The 22984-nt window shown below is 36.7% G+C and overlaps 2 protein-coding genes across 3 annotated transcripts in view; both read left to right on the forward strand.

Annotated features, from left to right (window-relative positions):
• Positions 1–4433, forward strand: part of macf1b (microtubule actin crosslinking factor 1b) — a 50282-nt gene extending 45849 nt beyond the window's left edge. The window contains exons 40-42 of the mRNA XM_038289977.1: positions 163–308; positions 2321–2435; positions 2531–4433. Of these exons, the coding sequence (XP_038145905.1) occupies positions 163–308; positions 2321–2435; positions 2531–2556 (287 nt within the window). The 3' untranslated portion in view covers positions 2557–4433. The remainder of the gene's footprint in view (positions 1–162; positions 309–2320; positions 2436–2530) is intronic.
• Positions 4434–12690: 8257 nt separating this feature from the next.
• zgc:91890 (solute carrier family 52, riboflavin transporter, member 3-B) lies at positions 12691–21885 on the forward strand. Of its 2 annotated transcripts, XM_038289068.1 has the most exons (5): positions 12691–12783; positions 12917–13103; positions 17382–18459; positions 19869–19992; positions 21308–21885. In XM_038289068.1, exons 3-5 carry the CDS (start codon positions 17429–17431, stop codon positions 21518–21520), a joined length of 1368 nt encoding a protein of 455 aa, XP_038144996.1. In that variant the 5' UTR covers positions 12691–12783; positions 12917–13103; positions 17382–17428; the 3' UTR covers positions 21521–21885. The 2 variants fall into 2 exon arrangements, with proteins under 2 accessions (XP_038144996.1, XP_038144989.1); XM_038289061.1 differs by lacking the exons at positions 12691–12783; positions 12917–13103 and adding an exon at positions 14443–14640.
• The last annotated feature ends 1099 nt before the right edge of the window (positions 21886–22984 follow it).

Here is a 22984-nt window from a genome sequence, read left to right on the forward strand (position 1 = left end):
ATAAATTTGGTGTAGCAAAGTTATTACCATAAAATGGATTTTCACCTTTAGAGTAATTTTACTTATAGTTATGAAAGCAGAATAATTAGATTATGTCCAGTATTATTCCCAATTTAAGAATTTTCCCAACGTAACAGAAATGTTCTCCTGTCTCATTAACAGTTAAGGGTCGAACCAACTTGAAGATCAAGGAGAAGTATTTGTCACCAACAGGAAGCACCACTAAGGGTTTGACCGTGAGCAGGTCCAACTCCAGCCTCAGCCTCTACAGCAGTGCCTCTGCCCCCACCAGCCCCATGACACGCAAGGCAAGCTTTCAACCATAGCTGCAAAAGCCTGCTTTGGGAGATTAGTTAGTGTAACTCCTATCATGCTGCATTTAAAGATAGGATGGAGTAAACCTACAGGTTTCTTTAAATAGCTTCCATTTGTATTTTTTCACAATTCCATCCACTTGGACTTCATTACAGATTATCATATAACAATCACAACCTTAATTTATGTTACTAAGATAGGCTAACCCAATCCATTGGTTTTGTGACTGTATTTTTAGGGTTTGAACATAGAGCCCCTCTCCAACTTGCAAGTCTTTTGCAGTTTCTAAAAGGTTTTCTAACATCTTTGCTGTGTTTTTCTCAATCCCTGCTGAAATCCACCCAGAGAATGATGATGCTGCAACTAAAACGTTTTACCATTGGAATAATTGCTTAGGGTAATGTGCAACATATTGGTTTATCAAACAGAGTTTAGACCAGAAAGCTTATTTTCACATATTTGCTGTTTACTCCTAAATATTTTTGGCTTTCCATTGGACCCAAATACATCTAGCGGTAATATGAAGAGCTTTAATCTTTAACAAAACTTATATGTAAAATACTGGAACAAAGTGAAAAACACTTGAAACGGAAGGAGTGTAAGAGAAGAATCAAGCAAAAAATGATGCAACCAGGGAGCATACCAAGGCCGAATAAGAATAAAGAAGCTTGGGGAGAACTGTGAAGACAAAAGTTACTGAACTGCTGTAAAAAGGGAGTTAACCATATGTAAGACATGCAGTTAACAAAAAAACAGTAGGCCACTTCATGGCAGTTCAAACCCTGATTACTGGAAACTTAACTACAGGTCAACTTGAAACTTCAGTAAGAAATAAATAAGGTTTCATTATCCTAAACCTGAACCTACAATGTAATTTTGATTCTCTTTAACATCTGTTTATGTAGTTGAAATGGAACATTAAAAGAACATTGAATCTCTGCCTCAAAAGGCCAACTCAGAAACTTGGTTTTTCCCACATTTTACAAGAAAAACATGAAAGTTATCTGAACTTTTACCTTTTGAATTTGATCAACAACTTAAAGGTGTAAGCACTGGAAACACTTGATAAAAGTAAAGATTACAGCTACCATTGTTTTCTGAAATAACTTGAATTATTGTCCAACATTTAGTTTTTCATCTCACAAATACAAATATTTTTTTTACAGTGCAACCAAAGTTAAAATGCCTGAGACTAAAATAAGAGAATAAACAGAAAGTATAAGATGAAAAATGGCAAACCCGTTCGATAGTTATAGCACAATAATAAATGTATTTCATATATTATTCCTTAAACTGGTTTGTTTGTTCTAATTTAATATTCAATTGTCTGTACTTTAAATGGAAGTTCGGTGAAGTTGGTAAGTAACCCTCATAAAACTGATATCTGCAGAGACGATTATTTGTGTTCATTTGGTCCCCATTTTCATATGCACCAAAGTGAATTAAAATATCTTTGTCTTCATTTTTTTGGTTGAAAATTAAGCCTTTTCTACAGAAGTGGTAAAGGTTACGCCACTTCTGTTTCTGAACTTTGATTCCTATAATGCACAAACATAAAATGGACTGTGAGATGGTGTGCCTGGAGATGACTCATGCATTGACAGACAGAACATGCAAACTCAATCCAGATTGACCCCAAGTTGCTAGTTGAACCCAGGACCTGTTTTGCTGCAAGGCGTCGATACAAACAACTGCTCCTCCATGCAGCAAAGATATTCACAATTATTTGCTACTTTGTGTCAGAATGTCTCATAATTTACATTTCATTTTGTGTCTATCAGGTGACAAAATTTTAAAAGGTTAAAATGTTTTACAAACATCTGTTTATGTTTCCTTATCCAATGCAGCAAACCTGCCAGTGTGGAATGTGCTGCTTCAAAATAAAAATAAAAATTGAGGATTTTCCTTTTTATCCATTACTATTAGTGAGATGATAAAAAAAAAAATAATTTTTGTGCAAATACTGCCACAATAATACTAACTTAATTGTTCTTCATGTCTTCAGGCATTACTCCGTCGAAGTTTCTCAGGTGACCGATGCATTCGTCCTCGGAGCTCTATTGCTGCCCTGGAGTCTGAACTGCAGTTTGTCACAGCAGGGGAGGACAACTCCCCCTCAGGTCAGAAAATCTGCTTTGTCATTCTTCCTTTGGAGTTGCTCCATTCACTATCATAACATGGCAATGTGAAGTATTCCTTGGCCTTCTGTTTTCAGATGAAGCTGAGAGGTTGCCGACATGACACCCTCTGTTTCTGCATGACTGCACCACCAAAACAGAGATTCGGAGCAGGAGAACGCTTCCTAAGGAGAAAGGAAAAGCAAATCATGACATCGGAAAAAAAACGCTGGCTTACAGATGAAGCAGAAATAAAATAATGATCCAGAAAGTGATGATGAACAGGCTGCTGTAGGTAATCTGTAAGGTATTTGTGCGGATGGAGAGTTCATTCAGGGAAAAACTAAAGCCTTTTCCCCTTGCATTTTATATATTAACCATTACACAGCAAGTAGAAAGTTCTGCATAGACAATAGCTGCATGGTAGCCAGAGTCTTCCTTTATTCAGTGCTACTTTTTATTATTATTATTTTTTTTTTCTATTTCACTCTTTTGTCTTTGTAAAATAAGCTAAGACAGACAGTAGTGAATTAGCACAGCGATTTGCCAAATCTATAAAATGAATTAAAAAGCAAGAACTCAGCCTGGGGTGATGTTTTACGGTTTGCTTCTCTGATTGTCCAAATGAAACAGAAGTGCTGGGATAATAAATTGGCCCATATAGACTTACTTTACATTTTGATGTTTTAGTACATCAATTTCATAAAAACAATTAACACACATAAGCAGATGGTGGGTTCTTTTATTAATGGCAAAAGCTATGTAAACCAACTTGGTTGCATAAAGGTCTGTTACCCAGTAAACCTATTAGTTCTGCCACCTTTAAAAGCATCCACTACCGTCTGTATCCAAATGACGTAATGAGCCTTTTACACGAATGTTTAGGAATTTGATCCCATTCTTTAAAAAAAAAAATCTTACTGTTGTTTGCTTGAGTCCCAAAGTTTTAGTGTGATTAATCAACATTTTTTTCATAATGATAGATGTCATTTGCTTTGTTTTTCATCTTTTCTCAAATTCCTTATCATTGACACATTTTTAGATTTGTTAACGTGCTTTAACAGTTACAGATTTTAAAGGTCTGAAAGTTATCAGCCCTGTTTATGGTAAAAATAAATAAATAATAATTAATGTAAAAACAGTTAATTAATGATCCAATAATTGCATGTGTGGAGAAAGGGTTACTTTTTAACATATGGAAAAGATTTTTTTCTGATAGACATTTACTCTTCATAAATGGAATCCTAATTTAAATACATTAGTGTTAACTACTGATAAATTTGTATAATGCAGGAATATCTTTGAGATTAAATATTAACGACTGATAAATAATAATAAAAAAGCCTTGTAAATGTCTGTATGGGGCAAACACTTGTTCACAGCACTTACTGTAACAGCTACGCCAGGCTGTCCTCAAGTTTTATAATAATCTTCGTGATATAAGAACAATGTCGTTGGCAGGACCACATTGTGATTTCTTCTTATACCTTTTTTACATGTTTTCCAATGATTACGGTATTTGTTTGTGTTTTTTACACTGGAGATTGTGTGATGAACAGGCCAATGTTGATTTGTAGAGATTATTTTCTCAGGAATGGTGCTGCCTATAGATAGCATTTCCTAAGAGTTTCCTTTGAACATTACTGTACATGTATACACTTGTTTCTTTACAACCCTGAACTTTCTAGACAAAGGTTTCCGGTTTAGGACATTGTTCTCCTGAAAATGCACTTTTTCTCATGTATCGCTGTACATATAATGTTTTGCTCAGAAGCAAATTTGGCATTTGTTATTGTACAACTATGTTTGATAGCAAGTGGGCCACATGTACTATAAACTATTTTTGTTTTTTAAAAGCATACGTTTTTAGTCAAAGTAATGGTTCAAATAATTTAGTTCACTTAGAAATATTCCAATCCCCTTTCTACTGTAAAATGTCCAGGAAACTTGTAATAAATATCCTTCAGGATCACTAATAATCCTGAGGGACATTTGGTTTGGCTCCTTTTTTGGGTGGTTTTCTTCACAGTGTCCAGTGATGTGCTGTGCCTGTTTTCTACTATTATCTTACATTATAAACCAACTATACCTGCAATATGTTATCAACAGTGGAACTGCTGTATTGGTGAGGGTAGCTTTGTATTTAACGTACCTAAGGTTGGTGACAGCTGCTCCTTCTTTGTCTATGCAGTTGTCAAAAAACAGAAATCTTTGTAAGTTAAGCCTTCTTTTTCATGATGATTCTTGTTTGGACATCTAAATACTATGAAGGACCAACTCTGCCATATTTAAAAATAAATACAGAAATAAATAAATGCTCAATAAATGTATAAGCATACAATTAATTGCCAACAAAAAAGTGAGACATAAATGTATATAACTCTTAATTAGCTTCTTTATTTATTTGCCTTTGTAATATTTACCTTATTTATTTTTCTGTCCTTTACGATCTTCAACTTTATTTTTTAATTACTTATATTTTTAAGTATTTATTTATGTGCATGTTATTATATTTTTGTCTGTTTTATTCTTCCTTTGTATTTTTTTATACGACGGAGTATTAGGGCCACACATGAAGAGAAAAAATATTTTTGCCATGACGAGATTAAACTCGACATGTCGACTTTAAAGTCGACATGTCGACTTTAAAGTCGACATGTCGACTTTAAACTCGCCATTTCGAGAATAAAGTTGAAATGTCTTGTTGAGTTTAATCTCGACGTGTCGACTTTAAACTCGCCATTTCGAGAATAAAGTTGATATATCGTGGCGACTTTAATCTCGGCATTCCAAAGTTTGGAGAAAAGAGCAACCGCGCTCCACAGCTGCAGTCTGCGTTTTAAGAGTGAAGGTAGTCATTGACGTGCTGCAACTGTATAACTGTATAATCATCACAGAAAGTACAATTTGACCAAATCATCTACACAAGGCACGTCTGATTCTGGATTCTGTGCATGTAACCTGTGCAGCGGTTGGCTCTCTTGAACCAATTTCTACTTTATTGTCGACACGTCGAGATTAAACTCAACAAGACATTTCAACTTTATTCTAGAAATGGCGAGTTTAAAGTCGACATGTCGACTTTAAAGTTGACATGTCGAGTTTAATCTCGTCATGACAAAAATATTTGTTCTCCTCATGTGTGGCCCTAATACTCCGTCGTATTTTTACCTTAGTTATTTCTTCGCCGCTGTTTATTTCTCTCTGCCCTTTTTACATTTCTCTATGCATTTCTATGTCATTATGCAAATGAGGAGGGGGTGTGTCCTAGAGAGTCAACTTCTGCTCATTGGTTGGCTTGGCGGTCCATCTTCTTAACTCACAGAGCTCAGAGTACTACAGGTGCTGGTCATAAAATTAGAATATCATGAAAAAGTAGATTGATTTCAGTAATTCCATTTAAAAAGTGAAACTTGTATATTATATTCATACATTACATACAAACTCATATATTTCAGATGTTTATTTTGTTTAATTTTGATGATTACAAATGACAACAAATGAAAATCTCAAATTCATCATATCAGAAAATTAGAATATTACTGAAGACCAATAAAAACAAAGGATTTATAGAAATGTTGGCCAACTGAAAAGTATGAACATGAAAAGTATGAGCATGTACAGCACTCAGTATTTAGTTGGGCCTCCTTTGGCCTGTATTACTGCAGCAATGCGGCGTGGCATGGAGTCGATCAGTCTGTGGCACTGCTCAGGTGTTATGATAGCCCAGGTTGCTCTAATAGTGGCTTTTAGCTCTTCTGAATTGTTGGGTCTGGTGTATTGCATCTTCTTCTTCACAATACCCCATAGATTTTCTATGGGGTTAAGGTCAGGAGAGTTTGCTGGCCAATTAAGAACGGGGATACCATGGTCCTTCAACCAGGTACTGGTAGCTTTGGCACTGTGTGCAGGTGCCAAGTCCTGTTGGAAAATGAAATCTGCATCTCCAAAAAGTTGGTCAGCTGCAGGAAGCATGAAGTGCTCTAAAACTTCCTGGTATGTGGCTGCGTTGACCCTGGACCTCAGAAAACACAATGGACCAACACCAGCAGATGACATGGCACCCCAAACCATCACTGACTGTGGAAACTTTACACTGGACTTCAAGCAACGTGGATGAAGCGCCTCTCTTCTTTTCCTCCAGACTCTGGGACCTTGATTTCCAAAGGAAATGCAAAATTTACTTTCATCAGAGAACATGACTTTGGACCACTCACCAGCAGTCCAGTCCTGTTTCTCTTTAGCCCAGGCAAGACGCTTCTGACGCTGTCTGTGGTTCAAGAGTGGCTTGACACAAGGAATGCGACAGCAGAAACCCATGTCTTTCATACGTCTGTGTGTGGTGGTTCTTGAAGCACTCACTCCAGCTGCAGTCCACTCTTTGTGAATCTCCCCCACATTTTTGAATGGGTTTTGTTTCACAATCCTCTCCAGGGTGCGGTTATCTCTCTTGCTTGTACACTTTTTTCGACCACATCTTTTCCTTCCCTTCGCCTCTCTATTAATGTGCTTGGACACTGAGCTCTGTGAACAGCCAGCCTCTTTAGCGATGACCTTTTGTGTCTTGCCCTCCTTGTGCAAGGTGTCGATGGTCGTCTTTTGGACAACTGTCAAGTCAGCAGTCTTCCCCATGATTGTGTAGCCTATAGAACTAGACTGAAAGACCATTTAAAGGCTTTTGCAGGTGGTTTGAGTTAATTAGCTGATTAGAGTGTGGCACCAGGGGCCATCAATTTTGAACCTTTTCACAATATTCTAATTTTCTGATATGATGAATTTGAGATTTTCATTTGTTGTCATTTGTAATCATCAAAATTAAACAAAATAAACATCTGAAATATATGAGTTTGTATGTAATGTATGAATATAATATACAAGTTTCACTTTTTAAATGGAATTACTGAAATCAATCTACTTTTTCATGATATTCTAATTTTATGACCAGCACCTGTAAGTTAAATGTTCTCTTTTCTGTTGCTGTTGTTCAATAAAAGTATGTTTTAAGATCATTTGAGGCGAGAACCTTATACTTTTAAGCATCACCATATGGCCCATTCACAGATTTAATGCGTAATTTAAAAGAAAATGTGACGAACTTGAGAGGACCGTGGCAACCAGCGGAGCTCCGAAGCTGACGGCAGCCAGGTCTATAGCCAGGCTATGATGGCGATTTTTTGTTGTATTTGGCAAAGTTTGGCAAAGTCCCTACTCAAGTTCTGACTTCAGACTCGACATCAGACTCTCCTCCTGTAGATTCGACCGATGTAGTAAAATGATAACCAACACGCTTCACACACGGCTATGCCGAGAGAGGGCCGCTTCAGATGGGCTGTGGTCGGACCTGGCTGCCGTCAGCTTCGGAGCTATATAAATAAGGTAAATATTACAAAGGCAAATAAATAAAGAAGCTAATTAAGAGTTATATACATTTATGTCTCACTTTTTTGTTGGCAATTAATTGTATGCTTATACATTTATTGAGCATTTATTTATTTCTGTATTTATTTTTAAATATGGCAGAGTTGGTCCTTCATAAAATACTCTTAAATGTATAAATACAAAGAGCCAGCTTTCTGTCCTATTGCTATGCACTCTGATCTTTCTGCATTGTAACCAAGTCTCCCCAGTCTGATTACATATTTGGGAATATGTAGATGATATTCACTAATCGTTTTGAATCTATTTGTACATAAACAGTTTTTTTTTGTAATAAAATCAGAAGATTTTGAGACTCTCTTTATGATATTGTGTTGTTATTGAGGAAAAGTATTGTAAGTCTTTCTAGTTAAGGATGAAGCCTAATAATCCTTGGTTCATTTTGCCAAGCTAAAAAGATAAGTCCTGTCAATATCTACTGCAGTACAGCAGGTCCAAAAAAAAGAATGCTAAGATGCAAAGACGACTGATACCTCTGATAAAACAAAAACCAAGAAGGTTGCCAAGACAAAAAAACAGCCTCTAAAAAAAAAGAGACCAGTTTCTTCATCTTCCTCCTACTTTTATTCTGCTTATGTCTTTCTAAGTGGAGGAAGACCAACTCCAAGAAAAAAGTCAGTTGGTGACAATATGCCCAGTTTTTGCTATGCTGACACTAAAAGCCAACTGAATCTTTTCAAGACTATCAATTTAGTAATTAACAGCCAATTTTGGTGGATTTACTGCTGTTTATTGGCTCACTGCCATGATTAGGGTTTCAGTTGGGTGTTTTAAACTGGCCGCCCATTTCCCCAGCTTTTTAGCTCCTATTGAGGCAGACCATCCCGGAACCATGACCTCCCCAAATTCCTGCTTTACAATTAATACATGCTTACAGTAAGTAGTACGTTCTTCTCACATGAAGACATGTCGACACATGATTACTTTTTGCTGTACCTGCATATGCACTTTCAGTGAAATTCTAAATTACGCCTTCAGCACTTTGTCAACAATAAAACCTTCTACCAAGGAAGAAGCACCAGCTTCTAAAAAGAGATTTATAGCCCTGCTGACAGAGGATCAGATCTGATCCCAGATTGATAAATAATGATTAAAGTATTTGTATTTCATGGATGAATGCAATTTATCAATGTATAATACTCTCCCTATTTGGTATTAATAACATCCATTAGAGAAGACTGCATCTTTATTTTTGTGGAACACTCTACTGATCCAAGCGTTTCTTAAAAGGAGAAACACGAAATCTATGCTGAACTAGTTGATTTATACATTTATACAAAAAAAAATGCGTGGTAATATATAGAAACAGAGTCCATCCTTCGAATCTTTGAAAGCCACACTTTTAGTTAGGATTTTATCATCCCATTTACATTGTAAATGTTATTGTTCTCCAAGAGTCCCATTTAAGAATAAACGTGGGATCATGCAAAGCATCATGGGTCATTGGTAAAGGTGGATAGCCAGAAGCTGCTGCTTCTTTCTGAATTATTGATCCATTTTTTTTTTCATTCCATAAAAATTCCATAAAATGTGGAAACTGTAATGTTGGCACATTTTCTAAGCTGCTCTTTTCTATTTTAGCCACGGTGGCAGGTAAGCCAGAGTTGGATCCATCCATCTTCAAGAGGCCCCCGGTGGATCCAGCTGCCCATCAGCAGGTCCAGTTGAAGACGGGCCCCCTGAAAACTTGATTTGTCTTCTCTTAAGATTCCCTGCAATTTTAGACCTTTAAAAGTAATGCCACTGCATAAAACATTAAGCGTGTCTGTTGGAGCTATTCTCCTTTATCACTTTGTCCATTTGAACTTTGTTATTTTATTCTTAAATTTATATATTTTTTGTAATATTTACAGAGTTTATTTATAGGTTATTTGTTGAATTTGTGTATTTATTTTTTGTTGTTTTATCATTTTTCTTTCTTTATTATGTAAAATAGAAAGAAATGTGGGCGGTCCACTTTCTATAAATGTAGGAGTCTGGTAAGGACCAGCAGGCATTTGAGTTAGGGGCCTATGGTTTTTTAACAGTGCAAGAGAGGTAACAGAGCAAAGTAATGTTTGAACTCTGTAATGTTTCTAAAATATAGGATATAAATCAACTGAACATCTACAAGTTTTGACTTCAACGTCTTTTGCCTGTGTCAAGAAAATGTGACCCCAGTGCCTCAGCAGTGGCTTATTGGAACTTTACTGGATGTTTGGTTTGACAAACAATCACCATTACAGTGTCAATTCCTACCTAGTTCTCATAAAACACAGGTATTAGTTCAGTGATTTCAGTTTATTTTTATGTTTGACTGCAGTGATATTCTAACCACCACATCACAGCAAACCTGAAACATTGCGCAATCATCCTAATAGTCTCTTTTAGCAGAGAAGCAGGCTGAAGGTCAGGTTGGTTATGTGTCTTATTCAGTGTTGAAATCCCAATGGGAGAAATGTTATATGTGGATTCCCAGCTTAGGCTGCTCTCCTGTTGATGCGTTTCACATCATGTACCCATCCAGAACATGCAGTGCCAAACACACACCCACAGATTTGTCTAAACAGTTTGGAGAAAGAAAATAGAGTATTGGAGTTCTGTCTAAATATTCACTTTGACTCTGTGCCACAGCAGAGCCCCATACAGGTGCTGAGAGTCACACAGGAACTACCGGCTTATTGTTTTGACCCAAACAGGGAGTTATGGTGTTAGGACAGAAACTGGGTAGGTCTAACTAAACACTGGATCCCTTACTGTAATCCAGTTTGTAGGCTGAGGGAGGAGACTAAAAGGAGGCTCATTGTTCTGCAAACACACCTGAGTAGACGTCACCTAGCCTTTGATACAGAATGAAATAAAAGGATAAAATTATAAAAAAAAAAAAAAAAGATGCATAACAATTAATGTCAGGCTTTAATCTCAGGTTCTGTAGAAGATTTTAGATAAAAACTAAACAACTATTTAAGTTGAACTCGCATCTTCTAAGTAAATGATGAATGCTGGTGTAAGGCTTAACATCCTTAATCAACCACAGAAAATTCATAAAATAAATGAATATAGACCAGCTAGGTTTTTGAACTTTCCTTTTTTGTGGGGTTTAGCCATTATTTGTTTTTATTGTGATAATCTTACAGCTTATTTAACCCTTTATAGGGCAAGTTACTGTTTTTTTATCACCACCCCATCCTTCAGTGAGGTCTAGAAGCACAAGATCTAAATCCAACCAATCAGCAAAGATACTGCTGCAGAGCTGTACATCTTATATGGAATTTGACCAATTAAACGACCCTAGCCCCCTGAACAATGTATTACCTATTGTGGATTAAGTAAAAAAAGTTTAAAAAACTTTAATAAAGTAAAAGCTAAGCAAAAAGTTAAAAAGCTAATTGAAAATTAAAAAAGTAAAGTGAAACAGTTAATAAGCTATGTTAAGAAAAAGTAAAATATGTTAGCGCTTGTATTAGCATTAATGCCTCTAGTTTTATGGTGTAACAAAAAAAATTTGTTTCTTTCATGAATTTCTTATAGAAGCGCTTTTTTAAATTTTTCTTAGTATATTAGGGCAAGTGGCCGTTTCTTATTATAACACAAATTTTTGCCATCAAAATATATATATATATATATATATATATATATATATATATATATATATATATATATATATATATATATATATATATATATATATATATATATATATATATATTTTAATGTTCCAAAGGTAATAAGGTCGTCCTGGATTCCAATAACACTCTTGGCATGAATTTTTTTTTTTCAAAGTATTTCCCTGAGTGCCCTATAAACGGTTAAACTTTGAATTCAAAAACAAAGAAACACTGAGAAGTGAAAAACTATATTATATTTGTATTTTATATCTTAACAAATAACAATAAGTCAAAAGGTAAAACCAGATATTATATTTTGGTGGTTATAGGTTACTAGCAGCTTTTATTTCATACATCGTTAACACAGTTTTAGGTATCCTGGGACAAACAATACACTTAAAATTAAACCAGTGCTCCATTTGTCCCTGTTTGATCAGAGCCTGCATTGATAACAGCATCAAAATTAGTTTGTTTGTTACACATAGTTTTTAAAATGGAGACTAGGCGGAAGTTCACCTGAAGAAACTCATTGCTCTCCTATATCCACCTGCGACGCAGCCAATCAGCTTTGAACCACACCTTCACGAAAGCTAATCGGCATCCAAAGATAATCTTAAAAGGCCTTCGATACACACCTTTCTTCACGTTTCTTCCCAACGGGGAGTTTTTCCTCTCCACTGTCGCTCCATGCTTGCTCATGATGGACAGGTTCTCTCAACCTGTGTTATCCAACTGGAATTCCATCTTCCAGGTCCCTGAGTATGTAGTATCAGCCCATTCAATCCACTGGATCTCCCCATTAAGCTCAGCATACCCTCTCACTAACCAGCAGTCTACAGACTGACCAACTTCATCTATCTCCACTCCACCACCAGTTTCAGGCCTTGGGGGAAACAGCCCTATTCTTTGCTCCTGTTCATGCATAGCTATCCAAATTAAGCACTATATTTTTTCTACCGAGGTCTGAGTGCCTAAGACAAAGTAATTGTATCAATAAATTTCTCCTAATTATCTTTTCTCTTCGTGTGAATTTTTCAGATTGAAGTGTAATTAAAAATGTTTCAGGTATTAAAAGCTATTTGCTTCGGTAGTCATGAGTTAACAAAGAAACTAGTGTTTTATTTCTCATCAGGAGGGAGACAAGGAGAACCAGCCAGAACAGAGGTGGGTGTAAGGGCACCAATCATAGGCCATTCAGGCAAATGAGGACCCCACAGGGGTCTTTCTAATGGAATGTGTTCTGAACTAATGCCAGAGTGACCCTGACCAGACACCAACTCAGAGAGCTTGGAAAGTTTGGCAGCCTACTCATGCAATTCAAAGCTGAGGTAAAATTAAGTTCATTCAATAATCTAACAGCCTTTAATTCTTCATTTTGTCCATTCTGCTTAGAAAATAATGTTCTAACTCACTATTCTGTGTTTTTTCCTCCTTCCCATCTCCTCCTTCCCCTCATTGCAGAGAAACTTTGTGAACTCCCTGCTCAGCCTTCACTGGTCACATGACAAAGATTTAGACTAGCACAGTTCAACACCTACAACTGTGCATATATTCTCCATAGACAGCAACATCACAAGGACACAACATCTCAGCAGGGCACCGCTTGTGTAACGACACCGTGAGACCCTATATCCACTTTCCCAGCCAGGTAGGAGCTATGTGTTTTAATTAAATAAAATGTTGATCTGTTAATGATTAGCAGAAAATGTTTAGTGGAATTTATTTTCTGACTGCAACATATTAGGAATTTTAGAGTAACAGTGAATGCAAATGTATTTATTAAGCACAATTGAAATGATGAAAGATTATCCAAAATATAGTAAAAGGAAACAAAGCAAACAAATTTGCTAAAATAATGCAGTAAATTTATTTAAAGAGAAACAAAAACAAAATCTAGATATAATACAGAAACTTAGAATATATTGAAACTTCATCTCAAAAAACTGAATTGATACATCAGGTTTGTATCAGACTGTTAAAATCAATTAGATATCGCTGCCAATTAGAAAAGAGTTTCCTGTTTTTTTTGAAAATATCTAAGATCAGAGCTTTTTTTATGTAAAATAATGTTGCCTATGTACATTTCCATTAAAATGGAATAGCAACCTTCTAGCTCACTAAATTTTATCTTGAATAACCTGTTTTTTTTATCTTTAAAACAATAGAATATACTTATAAATGTGCACAACTCTGTCTGTGCTCTCTTCTTCACCTCGTCTGAACACATCGTATTCTCAGACAACCTTGAATCAAGGTGCTGTTTTGACTGAGCTGCTCCAGGAGCAATCAGTTTGATTTCTACAGGACTATCATAGCACTGCTGCATATGCATACTTTTATTTCAGCATTTCCCTGCTGTGTTTCAAATTTAAATTCCTCATGCTATGTTTTATCTATTATCGCCTTTGGCATTTTTATTTTACCGTTAGATATTTCCAAGAAAAATTCCAAACACCCAGCCGTTGATTTTTTTTTTTAGGTTGACAGAATTCCAAGGAAGATCTCTGTTTAAGTTATTTTTCATAGGAAATTTAAACTGGGTTGTTTTGTGTGTTTCCGTTGAAAAAAGGTGAACTTGACTGACTGGTCCTCTCAGTTGGTTAATCTTAATAAAACCTAAGCATTATTTTTAAAACTAGCGTATAATTCAAATTATTTGTATGGTTCAAAGGGACAAGTCACAAAGAAACAACACACAAAGAAGAAGAAAAGGGAACAGCAAGGATTTGAACTTTAAAAAGTTTCCTCCTCTGGTTCTCAGTATCCGTTGTTCTTAACTGAGGTAAGATCACAGGGCCTAAATTCTGGTTGGGAGAGGGATGGGAGAGTAAAAAGGGAGGGCTTCCCACGTCACTGCCCTTCCTCCTATTACAGAGCTCCATGAAACACACAGAGCACATGGTTGCCTGCTTTTGAAACCACCCTCTAACAGGGAGATGATGCAAGTGTCATGGTGGTAAAGCACATGCGCACCTCTGCAGTACCTCCTCCCCCACAGACTAGAGACAAGGAAGCTGAGTGTAAGCTTTTCTCAGAGTCAGTGTTTGTGGGGGGGAGAAGAAGTGTGGGAGGGGGTTGACAAACACACATGCAGGTAACAAATGTAGAAAAAAAAAAACAGATCCTCGTGGGGTGAAGGTTTTTAAAAGGCGGGAGGTCAGAGAAGAGCTGTAACTCTGAGCGAGGTAAGGGAATTAGTTCTGCTTCCTATAAATTACATTTGCCTCATTGAACAAAGAGTTGAAGGTTACTGGATTGCCAGCTTATTTAAGTAACTGAAATGTGATTTATTTCATTTCATTTGGTTAGTTTAAAGTCTGAGATAATATTTGAAGGTATCAATGTAAGATTAAAGGATTCAAGACAAAAATGCAGGAAGTAAAAGCCGGCTATTAATCACACAGCAACCATTGTGTAATAACATTATAATTACAAAATGTATTTACCCTTGAGTTTAGATCAGATTTTCATCATTAACTGCTTTTTTATTGCAACATTGACTTGATATAATTCATTTGTACTATTTTTTAAAAGCCACGTATTTTTTCACTCATTTGATTATTTTTGGAATGATTTTACTGCTAATCCTTCACATAACATAATAACATCTTAATTAACAGTTGTTGCACTTTATTATGTCTGTTTGTGTCCTGGTTCTTTTTATGGGAGCAGTACTATGTCAGTGTGTGAAAGGTCAGCCATCCATAGTTACAAAGCACATGCTATATAGATGGAAGCAGAGGTAAAGAAAGACATTTGGAAGGTCAGTCCTAGACGCAGTTTCACTCAAGCACTAAGTAATGAATCAGGGAAGAAAATCGGTTTCAAATATTGTTCTAGAAATTCGATTTCCTTATTCAGATACTATGTAAACCTTTTCTGTTAACAGATCAAAGAAGCATATAGGAAGAACTACCACAGGTTGACAGTAATTGACCAAGTAGTTTGAGAGTGATGAATACTTTTTCAGCACTTTAGATAAAAAAAAAACAGCCATATTTGTATTTTATATACAAAATAGATTAGACAAATTCTTTATTATTGACCACGTGTAGGCCATATATCAGACATTTCTCAATATCTTTTTTCCATTCTTTTATTGTCTTCTCTTTTTTAAATGACAGAATGTTAACAAGAAGGACAATTTAGTGAGTATCTTTTTAGTACACAGTCTGTATTCTTCAGAATCAAAATAATAATCTTAAAAAAAAACACTAGTTTAGCTAAAGATATTAGAGAAAAGGTTTGTGGGAAAAATGTTTAATATCTCTTCAATGTTCTCATCTATTTCTTAAAATTGTCCCTACTTTAAGGTGCCTTTAAATTTTAGAGGAATTTATGTTTTTACTTTTTTTTTTCTCATCGTCCAACACCATTTGCCAGCATGGGAAAACTTCCCTCACTGAGGATCAACCTCCCACTGTTCATTCCGTTTTCTGTCTTTAACATAAATTTTCACTCTTTAAGTGCAGCCTCTACGTTTATTATTGATCTACCTGCTTCTTAGGTTAACAGCTGATCATGGTACCTTTGGTTGTTTTTTAATAAAGAAAAACATTGAAAAGTGGATAAATGCTACAGCTCTGAGGGCCTGAAGACTAGTTGCATTACTAAGCTACACCTGGTCCTGAATTAGATAAGAGTAAACTGTAAACAGTCCTGTAGAATTTCAAACAGTGGATCTCAAACAGAACAGTTACATTTATTCAGTTGATAATCAAGTAAAGAACAATCTAATATTTCAAGAGAAATGAAAATAAATGTTGGAATCACCCTGTTGCATTAATGTGCAAACTCTATATAAAGCCTGTGTGACACTTCCTAAAATATCCAGCTTTAGCTAAACCAAGATCATGAAAAAGTTCTTATTTTGAAAGAGAAAAAGAGAAGAGAGAGTTGCTACATTTACAGAAATATCCAGCTGGTGCTGATTGTGTTCTATATGAGATTAAATTCCCAAGAAAACATCCTGACCTTGCTACGTATATTCTCACAAAATTCTCTCTTTTTGGTGTGGGATGGAATTTGTTTGAAGGAAGCAAACCAGAATATTTTTACACTGTGTTTGCACAAAAACGATATTGTACATCACAAAAAAATGTAGACAGGGGGAATAAAGGAGATCTTTGTGGCCCATCTGGGCTTTATAATTTTCAGACAAGTACATACATTTTCCTGAAGGTGGATTATGATATTCATTATGCTAAATACAGACTTTTTAAATTTTATTTATTTTTATTTTATTTTTTTACAATTTTTAGCAAAACAGTGAATCCAAATGTGAATTCAAATAAACTGAAGTTTAACTTTCTAAGAGAAAAAAATAGATATTTGAAATAGATAAACACAGATATTTGGGCTGAATTAGCAAAAGTGTGTAGGTAAAAAAAAAAACAACAAAAAACCCTAACAACTAAGAGACTTATTCCCTTTGAGTTGAAATTCTTTTCAAACTAAATCCATACCAGCGACTTCACACAAAGTTGTTTGTCTAACAATCAATATGTTTCAGATTTTCAATAAATTTTAAAGTAATACACATAACTGTCTCCAAACATTTGCCTTTCATAGCCTACTTAGATCTTAGGTCCTGTAAAGCATTAAGTGATGTTAATGCATTAACTTTCAGTTAAGGGACCAAGTTTTAGACGTCTTGCATTTACTTTTCCTCTTCTTTAATACTTTGTCTCAAAATTATAATTGGTTTTAAGCACCAATACTACAAAATATGTACTTTACAGTACACAAACTTAAAGCTTAAACATGTCTATCATGTCCGCTGCCGATCCTATGTTAAAAAAAGGCCTAACACTGTATCTGACTGTAGATTGAAACACAGTTACAGAATTTCTGAATATAAAAAGGTCCAATTTTCAAAACTTATATTAACATAATGATCTTCTGTTGTTCTTTTTTTTTCTTTCAGATTGTGCTCCTCTTTATTTCCTGCCCTACCTCATTCCTACCTTCAACATGTCACTGCTGACTCACGTGCTGGCGTGCCTTTTTGGTATGGGCTCCTGGGTGGCCATCAATGGGATGTGGGTGGAGCTTCCCTTGGTTGTCCCTGAGATCCCAGAGGGATGGTACCTACCCTCTTATCTCACAGTCCTCATCCAAATGGCCAACATAGGCCCTCTCTTCATCACTCTTATGCATCGGTTTCGCCCGGGTGTGTTGGACGAGCGGCCCGTCATCTACTGCATCACAGGGTTAGGAATCGTTGCTACGTTCCTGTTAGCTTTCTTCTGGAAGCACACAGTGATATTTGCTGACCGTCTGCACAGTGTGCCCCTGCTGACTTTAAGCTTCCTGCTATCTGTTGTGGACTGCACTTCATCAGTCACCTTCCTGCCCTTCATGATGCGTCTGCGTCCACAGTATCTCACAACATACTTTGCAGGAGAAGGCTTAAGTGGCCTGGTGCCTGCAGTTGTGGCTTTGATTCAGGGAGTGGGTATAGTCCACTGTGAAAATGCAACTCTGGCTGTAAACTCATCAGCGCCTAACTCCAGCCTGGTGAGCAGTGATGAGCTACGAGCGGTCTACCAGCCGGCTAAATTCTCTGTCCAAGTTTTCTTTATTTTCCTGAGTGCCATGATGGTCGTGTGCCTGATAGCCTTCATCCTACTTAACCTCCATCCAGCTGTGGCTCGAGAAAGGAACAGCGACCGATACTTCGGTCAAGATCTGGAAAACAAGAAGGGGGAGCAGGGTTTCTCTCTGCATGCCCAAACACCAGAACAAAAGCCAATGATTAGTCCTCGAGAGGCTGCTGGGAAAGAACCACGGAGCTCCTTTGGAAAGGGGACATATAGCAACCTAGAGGTTTTGTTCATCTTTATAGTGCTGGCATGGGTCAATGCGTTAACCAATGCAGTGCTGCCCTCCGTGCAATCCTACTCCTGTCTGCCTTATGGAAACAAAGCCTACCACCTGGCTGCCACTATGGCTGCTGTTGCCAACCCTGTAGCCTGCTTCATTGCCATGTTTGCTCCAGTAAGGTGAGAAAAAGACACAGATGCAATACATATTCAATGATTATTTGTTTTTTTCTTTTTATGAAATATCTCATCCTCTTATAATATACACTATATTGCCAAAAGTATTTGCTCACCTGCCTTGACTCACATATGAGCTTAAGTGACATCCCGTTCCTAATCCATAGGGTTCAATATGACGTCGGTCCACCCTTTGCAGCTAGAACAGCTTCAACTCTTCTGGGAAGGCTGTCCACAAGGTTTAGGAGTGTGTTTATGGGAATTTTTGACCATTCTTCCAGAAGCGCATTTGTGAGGTCGCACACTGATGTTGGACGAGAAGGCCTGGCTCTCAGTCTCCGCTCTAATTCATCCCAAAGGTGTTCTATCGGGTTGAGGTCAGGACTCTGTGCAGGCCAGTCAAGTTCATCCACACCAGACTCTGTCATCCATGTCTTTATGGACCTTGCTTTGTGCACTGGTGCACAGTCATGTTGGAAGAGGAAGGGGCCAGCTCCAAACTGTTCCCACAAAGTTGGGAGCATGGAATTGTCCAAAATGTCTTGGTATGCTGAAGCATTCAGAGTTCCTTTCACTGGAACTAAGGGGCCAAGCCCAGCTCCTGAAAAACAACCCCACACCATAATCCCCCCTCCACCAAACTTTACACTTGGCACAATGCAGTCAGACAAGTACCGTTCTCCTGGCAACCGCCAAACCCAGACCCGTCCATCAGATTGCCAGATGGAGAAGCGCGATTCGTCACTCCAGAGAACGCGTCTCCACTACTCTAGAGTCCAGTGGCGGCGTGCTTTACACCACCGCATCCGACGCTTTGCATTGCACTTGGTGATGTATGGCTTGGATGCAGCTGCTCGACCATGGAAACCCATTCCATGAAGCTCTCTGCGCACTGTTCTTGAGCTAATCTGAAGGCCACATGAAGTTTGGAGGTCTGTAGTGATTGACTCTGCAGAAAGTTGGCGACCTCTTCGCACTATGCGCTTCAGCATCCGCTGACCCCGCTCCGTCAGTTTACGTGGCCTACCACTTCGTGGCTGAGTTGCTGTCGTTCCCAAACACTTCCATTTTCTTATAATACAGCTGACAGTTGACTGTGGAATATTTAGGAGCGAGGAAATTTCACGACTGGATTTGTTGCACAGGGGGCATCCTATCACAGTTCCACGCTGGAATTCACTGAGCTCCTGAGAGCGACCCATTCTTTCACAAATGTTTGTAAAAACAGTCTGCATGCCTAGGTGCTTGAATTTATACACCTGTGGCCATGGAAGTGATTGGAACACCTGATTCCAATAATTTGGATGGGTGAGCAAATACTTTTGGCAATATAGTGTATGTTCTATATTTATATTAAATCTTTTATGTAATTTGTTGACCTAAAATTTGAACTCATTGTCATCTTTGTCCAGATCTCTTATCTTTATGGGATTTTTGACTGCCTTTGGTACTGGTTTTGGAGCGTACATCATGGCCATGGCAGCTCTGAGCCCCTGCCCTCTAATGGTCCACTCCACCTCTGGAACCGCAGTCATTGTAAGATGCCTGTTTTCTATTAACAGATTATTAAAACTCATTAGCCTGAAGAATTGTTTGCCACATTTAATAATGGTTTTCATAACATTAAGCTGTGGAGAAAATGCATGGATGAGCTAACCAGAGGTGGGAGTGGGTGAGATCAAGCTGAATACTCGGAAATGTTCAAAGAAAACCAGTTACTGTCCACAAAAACTGGAAACCCGGGGGAGGTTCAGCTCCCAGGAGGACACTGACCCTGAACAGGCAACTAGAGCTTAAATGGGGGGGGTGTAGATTGAGGCATATGGTAATGTGACAGAATGGTTAAGTCGAAGCGAAGGCCTGAATTCCGTTGTGCATCTGCAGTGGAACTTCTAAAAAGTTGTTAACAGATGTAAACAGTTTCTCTTTCCACCATAGGGAAGCTGAGAGAAATAATTATCAATAGACTTTGATATTTAAATGCATTAAAATGTGGATTTACAAATAACTGACTTAAGGGGCACTAAATACAAATCTATAACTATATATATATATATATATATATATATATATATATATATATATATATATATATATATATATATATATATATATATATATATATATATATATAACTATAAGGTATAACAGGTATGTCTTTGCAAGGGATTAACCACAAAATAAAAGCATTACAAATTACTAATATCACGTTTTCTAATCACTTTCATTTAAAATGTTAAAACTTACATTTTCACTAGTAACATTTGTGATTTCGGAAAACTATTTAAAAAGCAGGGTAAAAAACAAAAGTAAAAAACAAAAAAAAACAAAAATATGAGCAATAAACATTGTCATTGAATTATTTAGTTATTGCAAAATTGTTTACATTGGTATAAAAATGTCATCCTTGTGGTAAACTAAATGAGTGAGAATGGGAGCTCTGGTAGCAGTCAGTTAAGCTTAAAAAAAAACTGCTCTTATCATCCTAATAGTAAATAATCAATGTTTTTGCTGCTGAAGGGTATTCTACTAAGGTTGGACTAGATTTAGGATCAAATATATCTAATAATGTTGTTCATTTACTTTACCTCACAAAATCATAATGTGAGACACATTTTAAAAGGAAAACCTAATAAGAAGTAGAATATCAAAAAAACAACCATAAAATATGACATAAAGGAGATGATCCTCTGGCTGCTCCATTTAGAGACAGAGATTTTTCGAAAATACATAAACAATATATGCGTGTAACTGATATTACACCAGGAAATGTTGCTCTATCATTTCATTTTGCATTACAGAGAGCAGATGTGATTTCAGGCTCATTATGGACCCTGTCTCTCTGTTGCAGGTGCTGGCCTGGATCCTATTTGTCCTCTCCCTGTCTTATGTGAAGGTTATCATCGGGGTCATTCTGAGGGATGAGGGGCACAGTGCCCTCGTGTGGTGTGGTGCCGTAGTGCAGCTGGGGTCCATGCTTGGTGCTGTGTCCATGTTTCCACTGGTCAGCGTTTATGGACTTTTCAGATCAGGAGATGCCTGCAACACTAAGTGTCCATTTTAGATGAAAATCATGTTTGTGTTAAACACCGTTGTACAACATTTTTAGTAGATTGCACTTATTTAAGCCGCACTGAGCTCAATTCACTCATGAGTTTTACATTTTCCAACTACTTTTTTTGGAGAACCAAGGGGCTGCAGGTGACCTTTCAAACTCCTCTTTTTATAACAGTGGGTTTATTTGTATTTATTGAAATCTGGAGTGAGCGTTACAAACTGCTCAATTTTACACCTGCATGGTCAGTGTCTCAGACCAAAGAAGACCAAATCTTAGAGTATTTTTTAAACATGTTTGAAATTCCTCATCGATTGAGAGATCGTTTTACTTGAACTTGTAGTGTAATATGTAAGGGTTGATACTTCTGTAATAATATACCGGTATATAACTTTTGGCTTTAAAATGTGCCTTAATACCAGATAATGAAAGATTTAAGCCTTTCATTTGGTGTAAAAAGTACAGAGCTGTTTGGCTAAACTTGTTTTATGTTACCAGAATGGAGATGCTGTTTGTCTTTAGAAAATAAAATCTGGTGAACTAATACCAAAGACTAACTTTTCTTCAGCTATTATGGAAATCATGGCAGGAACTCGGAATTTCATAAACTGCATGGAAATTGGTTAATCTTGAAAGATCACATTTTTCCCTTTTTTCAATCAGTCTTTGCATTTTTCCCCCATTCCATGTAAATTCATTTGCAAGAGTTTTTTGGGTAATCACAACCACTAACCTCATTATACAGTATCTTATGATGTCGTGTTAAAATCTAAATAAAGGTAGACAAAGGGCTTAAAAAATATGTATAAAAGACAATTTAAAAAAGATGGAATTAATTTAAAGTTGGTCCCTTTTTCGCTCTGGTTACATTTCTTAAAATATACTTTTGCTCTAAATGTAAATGCTAACCTTTTAGGGGTAAAATGTGTCTTCACATGTTTTGCACATCAACTCACAAGAAAAGCTTCAGATGAACATTTAGCCTGATGGAGCCCTGGCCCTGGTATACCAGAAAAGCCAGGATGCACTCATCAACCTAGATCAAGCCTGGTCTTATCTCTCTCTTATCCAGGATTTTTTAATTCCACCTGGACATTGGCTGCGTCTTTCTATCTATTTTTCTATATATTTTAAAGAAAAACAGGTATCGTTGTATATCTATGAAGGGGACATTATAGGCAATTAAATTAAATGAATCATTTGATTTTTAAAGATAGATTCATTTTATGTGAAATTACTTACTTGGAATAGTTTAACCAATGACATTGAGCTTGAGAAACCAAAGGTAATTAGCTCAACTTCTATAACTTGACCACAAGAGGGCACAAGAGGCAAGTTTATTTCCTGTGTCTTAAAACTTTGTCCTATCTAATACTGTTTTTCTTATTTTATCTGCCCACCTCTACAATGGTAATAGATAATTAGAATATATTTTTATTTTTGGTAAGTTTAGACACAGCATGGTTTGCTTTC

This window comes from Cyprinodon tularosa, unplaced genomic scaffold, assembly GCF_016077235.1.
Source record: "Cyprinodon tularosa strain WSP-4 unplaced genomic scaffold, ASM1607723v1 ctg107, whole genome shotgun sequence".
Lineage (NCBI taxonomy): Eukaryota > Metazoa > Chordata > Actinopteri > Cyprinodontiformes > Cyprinodontidae > Cyprinodon > Cyprinodon tularosa.